This window comes from Oryzias latipes, chromosome 9 (assembly GCF_053564925.1).
Source record: "Oryzias latipes strain Hd-rR chromosome 9, Olatipes_Hd-rR_3.1".
NCBI lineage: Eukaryota > Metazoa > Chordata > Actinopteri > Beloniformes > Adrianichthyidae > Oryzias > Oryzias latipes.
The window spans coordinates 32,012,907-32,020,316 of NC_136245.1; the positions used below are offsets into that span (position 1 = coordinate 32,012,907).

The 7,410-nt window shown below is 42.8% G+C and overlaps 1 protein-coding gene and 1 long non-coding RNA gene across 2 annotated transcripts; one reads left to right on the forward strand and one right to left on the reverse strand.

Moving 5' to 3' along the window:
* Window positions 1-1,099: 1,099 nt before the first annotated feature.
* Window positions 1,100-1,598, reverse strand: LOC110015598 (uncharacterized). The gene is made up of 2 exons (XR_002290813.2): window positions 1,335-1,598; window positions 1,100-1,255 (listed from the first exon to the last, which is right to left on the reverse strand). It is a non-coding gene; the product is annotated as an uncharacterized LOC110015598 (long non-coding RNA).
* A 2,818-nt stretch (window positions 1,599-4,416) lies between these two features.
* On the forward strand, window positions 4,417-6,547 carry LOC144994625 (nuclear factor 7, ovary-like). Its single transcript, XM_078953284.1, has one exon. The coding sequence runs from the start codon at window positions 4,555-4,557 to the stop codon at window positions 5,968-5,970; it is 1,416 nt and encodes a 471-aa protein (XP_078809410.1). The 5' UTR covers window positions 4,417-4,554; the 3' UTR covers window positions 5,971-6,547.
* Window positions 6,548-7,410: the final 863 nt, after the last annotated feature.

A 7,410-nucleotide genomic window follows, 5' to 3' on the forward strand; every position in this document is an offset into this window, starting at 1 on the left:
CAGTGAGACTGGTAAATGTCCTTCAGTGAGGGGAGGGGGCAGCCGATGATCCTCTGCGCAGTCTTTACCACTCTCTGGAGACTCTGGACTCTGGAGATGATAGTGGATGATTTCAGGCAAGCAGGGATGAAAGCCTGAGCTAGCGACAGGTTGAAGATTTTTGTGAAGACCTGGGAGAGTTGATCGGCGCAGGCCCGCAGAACCTTCCCGGGAACTCCGTCAGGTCCCGTCAGGTCCCGCCTGGGGTTTACCCTGCTAAACATCCGTGCCACATCCTGTGTCTGCAAAGTCAGGGGTTCGGAGCTGGAAGCAGAGTGAGGAAGAGGTGATGAGACTGCAGACTGCAGTGATGTGGTCTCGAAGCGTGAGAAGAATGCGCTCAGCTTTTCTGCTAGTGTAGCACTATGTAATGCATTGAAAAAATCAGATGTCTGTAAATGTGAATTTAACTTTATGAGATCTATATTGAAGTCTCCACTTATTAATAGTTTATGTTGGTTTAGATTACTTGACAAATCTTCTAAATTATCCTTAAAAGTTTAAATTTTGATCCGGGTTTCCTCTACACACATCCAACCATACAGTTTGTTGTTTTTTTATATTTATTTCCGCATCAACACTTTTCTTTAAATCATCAAGATGTCATGCATTTTACCAGTTTCCTTTTTAAACTGTTGTCAATATAAAGAGTGACTCCCCCCAATCCTATTTGTTCTACTATTGAAATACAAATCATAACTTTCAACTTTAAATTCCTTTCCTTCCCTTAATTATCCATGTCTCTGACAGTGAAATGACTTTAAATGTGTCCAAAACTATTTAATTTTGTTGAAGTTCCCTAGCAGACTTCTACAATTTAAATGAATAACAGAAAATGTTCCTTTAGGAATAAGACACCTGATCAGAATTATCAAACACTCAGGCTTGCAGATGGTTTAGTGAAACCAGAAGTTTCTCTCCCTCTGAACCAGAGATAGAGATAGTAATCATCTATACTTTTTAAAATCTCATTTCACATCAATGACAATGTGTCATGATTCGGGCGAGAGTTCTGAAAGACCCAGATGCTGGAACCCGGAAAGAGGCTAGGACTCCATGGTAAGTTTAAAGAGATTTAATCGGGAACAGAGCTTGACTGGCTTTTTCCTAGGCGAGGAGCGGCGGCTGGCTGGAGGGATCTTGAGGCGGATTTCCCCAAGGGAGGACTGCGGCGTAGGTGGACAGCGACCAGGTAAGTATCCAACAGGTTTAAGTCCTGAAGCAGAGCGAGAGAAGCAATAACCAAAAGGAAACGAGACAGGAGTCAAAAAACATGAGCTGACCAGACTATGCACCATAGGAGGAACAACGAACTGGCATCGGCTGATGATCCAGGAGGAGCTTATGAAGGCAGGAGAAGATGAGGTAAGTGGATCCAGCTGGTTGCGTCCGAAACAGGAAGGAGGGGGGGAGGAGGGAGTAGCAGCCAGGACATGACACAATGTGCTTGTTTGATTAGTTGACATCCTTTTTCTCATCATTTGTGTTGTATTTGTGGGATTTAGTCTGCTCTTCTTATGGCAAACTACCTCTCCAGTTCTGGAGATGACCCATTCACACAGAACTAAAGTGAAAACAGTAGAATAACCCCACATCTTTATCCCACATTTCATATTCATACATTTGAGTGGCTTGAACATCCTGCTGTGTTGTAATTACATTATTCAAAAAATTCCTCTGAAACATTCAAACTTCCATCAACACATTCTATTCATTTGGGTTCTGATCTACAGAAATGAGAATTCACAGCAGTGTTTGATGCTACACCGTCTGGACTTTGCATGTAGTTCAGGAGTTCCTGCAGAGCACCTGCTTTGACTCTCAGTCCCCCTGATGGGTCACAATCTTCTCTAGGTAGTCTTTCTCTCAAACCCGGCCGTATTCGTCCTGACCCTTCCAAGATCCAGGCAGTCACCAAGTGGGAACCCCCTACCAACAGAAAGAAATTTCAACAATTCCTGGGGTTTGCCAAATTCTATTGCAGATTTATACATAACTTTAGCCAAATTGCCTCTCCCTTAACTAAGCTCACTTCTCCTTTAAAAACCTTCAGCTGGAGTACCTAGGCCCAAGAAGCCTTCGGTACTCTCAAGAATCTCTTCGTCTCGGCTCCTATTGTTATTCAACCTGATCCTTCATGCCCGTTTGTTGTGGAATTGGAAGCCTTAGATTCCGGTCTTGGCGCAGTCCTGCCTCAGAGAGAGACGACGTCAGGCAAGCTTAAACCCTGTGCTTTCTTCTCTAAAAAATTTTCTTCTGCTGAACAGAGTTACGATATCGGGAACCGGGAGCTGCTGGCGATTAAATTCGCCTTGGAGGAGGCTTGGAGGGGGCACCGCAACCATTCAATGTCTGGACCGATCATAAGAACCTTGCCTACCTACATTCTGCTAAGAGACTCAATTCTTCACAAACCTGTTGGTGCTTATTCTTCGACAGATTCCATTTCACCATCACCTACAGACCCGGCAGTCATAATGTTGAGCCTGATGCTCTTTCAAGTCAATTCAACCCCTCTGATGATAATTCTGACTCCTCTATTCTACCCCCCCACCTGTATTGTGGGCACCCTCACCTGGGATATTGAGTCTAGGGTGCAACAATCCCAAGGTGAGGAACCTGTCATACTGGCATCCACAGGACCCTCGCCCTACTCTGTCAACGTTTCTTTTGGCCGTCTATGGAGAAGGATGTGCGCAAATACATGGGGGCCTGCTCCATCTGTGCGCGTTCATAGTCCTCTAACTCTCATTCCTCTTGTTTGCTCCACCCATTACCCTCCCCCAGTAGGCCCTGGTCTCACATTGCTCTAGATTTTATCACTGGTCTTCCATCGTCCCATGGCAACACTGTTATTCTCACGGTTATTGACCGTTTTTCCAAAACGGCTTACTTTATTCTTCTACCCCAGCTTCCCACGGCTATGGCAACAGCTAATGTTCTAGTCGACCACGTCTTCCGTTACCATGGAATACCAGCCTACATTGTGTCTGACCGGGGCCCACAGGTCATCTCGCAGGTATGGAAGGCTTACTGCTCTGCCCTAGGAGCCACCGTCAGTCTCTCTTCGGGCTATCGTCCACAATCTAACGGTCAAGAAGAGCAGGCTAACCAGGAGTTACCTGGTGTGGATAGAATACTCCCACAACTCTCAACCCTCATCTGCCACCAGTATCTCCCGTTCAATGCCTCCCTTGGGTACCTACCACCTCTTTTTCCGTTGCAGGAAGTCGATTTGGCGGTGCCCTCGGTCCAACACCACCTTCAGCAATGCAGTTGCATCTGGAGTCAGACCAGGGCTGCTGACAACTTCTACCGGGCCCATCCTGACCAGCGTCCTGGACCTGGATTGAAGGGGGGGGGGGGGGGGGGGGACTGTCATGGTACCTCCGGGAGTCCTCTCTTCCCCCCTTCCTTCTCTGCTCTTCCTCCACAGATTGAACCCAGCTGTTGACACTTCTCTCATCAGTCCTCTAGAATATAAGATGGCCTTGCTCCAGTATTCATCGCCAATTCGTTGCCCACTATGATGCAGTACCTGGACTCTTGTATAACCTCGTTTACCAAGTTACTCCCTTGTTTTGTCAAGTCAAGTAATCAAGCTATCATTCCTGTCAACAAAAACTTCATCAGCCACAAGTGCCAACCTGGGTTCATTCTCAAGCTCCTGAAAATTAAATCCACCTCCACCTCGCCATACCTCCAGCTACGCCATCTCTCCACGCCACACCTTGCCTCTCTACCTTTTAGCTCCATCTCACCTGTCTCGTCACAACGGTGTCGGCAAAAACACACAAAGGAGATACCTACCTTCTGGTCCACTCCTCGCCTCCACCTCCTCTGGTGACTGTCTCCACGGACCTCCTCGTCAACATCCAAGAACAAAATAAAACTTTTTTTTTAGCCAAGTCGTCTTGCGTGATGATTCTGGGTTTCAGCGATTGGGTCTGTTCAAGTCATAGGCAATCATGACAAAAAAGCTTTAAATGATTTACTGTTGTTGTTAAAATTTTGTATAAAAAAACAAAAAAATTAAAATCAAACCATTTACGAAGACATAAGATATTATTTTTTTTCTAAGTCAAAATAATATATATAAATAAAAAAAAATCTTAACATTAGTTAGTGTACTTATTTGTTTGTGTAAAAGTTTTCTTAATGTTCACTTTAATTATAAATATGTTGTTTGATATACAGTTGCTGAAGTGACAAAAATAAACATTTACAACTGCATGAACTGCTGTTTTTTTTTTTTTTTTTTTTTTTTTTCTTCTGAAACTGCTGTTTAAATAAAGATTTAAAAACTTTGAAACATAAGGAGAGAAAAAAACTTGACTCCACCTTTGGTAAGAATGAGGAAATGAATTCTGAGGAAACCGGAAGTAAAATTACTGAACTGAACTCAGACGCCATTAAAGGTCTTTGAATCTCTGCTAGAAAAACAAAGATTTGTGGAATATTTGCATCCTGAACTTAAAGACAGAAGCTGGTGAGTCTGAAAGACTTTGGTCAGAAATGGCTGAGAGAGCTGCTCTTCTTGAATTCCTGAACTGTCACGTCTGTTCAGAGACTTTCAATGATCCTGTAACTCTGAGCTGCAACCACAACTTCTGTTCGAGCTGCCTGCAGAAGTTCTGGAAACAAACTCAGAACAAAAACTGTCCCATGTGTAAAAGAAAATCTTCTAAAGATCATCCACTTGTGAACTTTGGCCTGAAGGAACTTGCTGACTCGTTTGCTGGAAGACAGAAATCTGAATCATCAGAGACAAAAACAGGAGAGCAGAAGTTCATCGAGGTCTGCAGGAAACATCCAGGTGAATCAAAACTGTTCTGTAAAGACGAGCAGAGAGCTTTTTGTTCTGTCTGTGAGTTTTCTCTGCACCAGAGTCACAAAGTGGTTCCTGTAGAAGAAGCAGTCAGAGAGCTGAAGGAGGAGCTGAAATCTGACTTAAAGTCTCTGCAGGACAAGAAGATCAAATACAAAGAAGTGGAGAAAACATACAATCAGATGATTCAACACTCCAAGAAGCTGCTGCTGTCCACAGAGACACAGATCAGAGCAGAGTTCAACAAGCTCCAGCAGTTCCTGAAGGAGGAAGAGGAGGCCAGACTGGCAGCTCTGAGGGAGGAAGAGGAGCAGAAGAGGAAGACTGTGATGGGAGAGATGAAGAGGATCCAGGAGCAGATGTCCTCTCTGTCAGAAAGTATCAGTGCTGTTGAAGCAGAGCTGCAGAAAGACAAGGAGGCGTTCCTCAGCAGTTGGAAAGACACTCAGAGCAGAGCCAGAGCCCAGAGCTCGCTGTCAGACCCACAGCTGCTCTCAGGAGCTCTGATAGATGTGGCCAAACATGTGGGCAACCTGTCCTTCAGAGTCTGGGAGAAGATGAAGGAGAAGGTCCACTTCAGTCCGGTCCTCCTGGATCCAAACACTGCAAACGGAGGTCTTTATCTGTCTGATGATCTGACCAGTGTGAGAAGAGGAGAAACTTCTCAGCAGCTTCCTAACAATCCAGAGAGAAACATGAAATATGCCATTGTTTTTGGCTCTGAGGGCTTCAGATCAGGGAAACACAGCTGGGAGGTGGAGGTGGGAGATCATCCTCACTGGCTCATTGGTGTGACTAAAGAGTCTGTTAACAGGAAGGGAGAGTGTGAACCAACACCAGAAGATGGAATCTGGTGTTTAACAGACAATAATGGAGAATACATTAACGTTGTTGGTCAGACTGTCACTGTGACCAAGAGTCTCCAGAAGATCAGAGTCCAGCTGGACTATGACAGGGGGGAGGTGTCCTTCTACAACCCTGAAGACATGACTCACATCTACACTCACAAAGACACTTTCACTGAGAAACTTTTCCCTTTTTTCGGTGTTGGAGAATCTGGAGAGGCAAAAACCTCTAAACTCCAAATCTGTCCGACTGATTGAGATGATTTGACTATTTTGTCATCAAAAAATAACTGAAATCTTTTTTGTTTCATCATCACACTTTGATCAATGCAGATGATCAGTTTTTCTCTTAGCAGAAACTCTGTATTTTTTTGTGTAAAGCAATTAACACAAAAATATTTGAAAACTCGATTTTCTTCATTTACTTGCTCTACCTTGTGGATTCCAGGTAACCCCAATCCCAACCTTAACGTCCCTTGGATTGCATAAAGGAAACTGAAATCACAAATGTCTGTTCCATTTCTGTTTTCTTTGTTCTTTAGTGTCTCAAATATTTTGTATCTGAATTTGATTTTCACTGCAGCATCTCTAAAATGTTTGACAAGTTTCTGATGTTTCTGTTCAAGTAAATGTGAATCAGCTGTTAAATCTCCTTCATGAGTCAGAAATCAGGAGCATTTCAGACAAAAACTGTGCAGTTAATGTTTTTCTCAGGATTCAAGTAGAAGAAACGGAGCAGAAGAAGGTTTTTCATGTTGGAAGATGGTTTCAAATAGATTCAAGTTTCTGTGATTTATTTTATTTATGTCAGAATTAAAAAGGTTCAAGGTGGAAATGTATTTTTATTGTCTTCATCTCAGAGTATACAAAATCCAAAGAATGATTTTTCTTTTAATATAATTGTTGTTTTCTTTTTTTATCTTTTACTTAGAAACTGATTTTCTTTATTTTTGCTATGGAGGTTTAATAAAGCAGTGGCTCATCCAGATAATTTCTATAAAGAGAACAACAAGACAATTGTCTTTTTTTTAGTTGCATGAAGGACTAACATCAAAACATTGCTCTTATTATGAAAATCTCCTTATGGCATTATATATATATATATTTTTTAATCTAATGTAAAGGCACCAACATGGTAGGAATGATTGTTCTTCAAATTCACAGCGTCATTCATCACATCAAACTTCTGAGCCACATTTTAAACACCTTCTAGACTGAAAACACAAACATGGACTTAAAGTGAAATTGGTTTGTGATTCACCAATTAAAATAAATACACTCAAACTTAAGGACATTATGATAAAAAAAAAGTTTTGGGGCCAGTTTGCAATTTTATTTTATTTTATTGCGACTTTTAATTTACGAGAAAGAAAGTGTAGCCTGGGTGGTTTTGCTGGTTCTATTTTGCCTTACCCGTCTGTTAGTTTGTTCTGCATTGCTTGTCACCTTCTGCTTCCCGCGCCACCGACGTCACGTTATCATGTGGGATGACCGGCCAATCAGGGTTTTTCATCTCGTGTCGTCACAGCATCACGTGACACGGCGCGACCAGTCGTGTACGCTTATTAAGGTACGGGGAATTAGTGTTGTAAGGTGCGGCGGGGAAGCTACCTGGGTGACAAGGTACCGGTCTAAATCTAAATAACATTTTCGGTTAACTGCCATATTCCGCTACGTAATTATTGTGGTACATGTTAT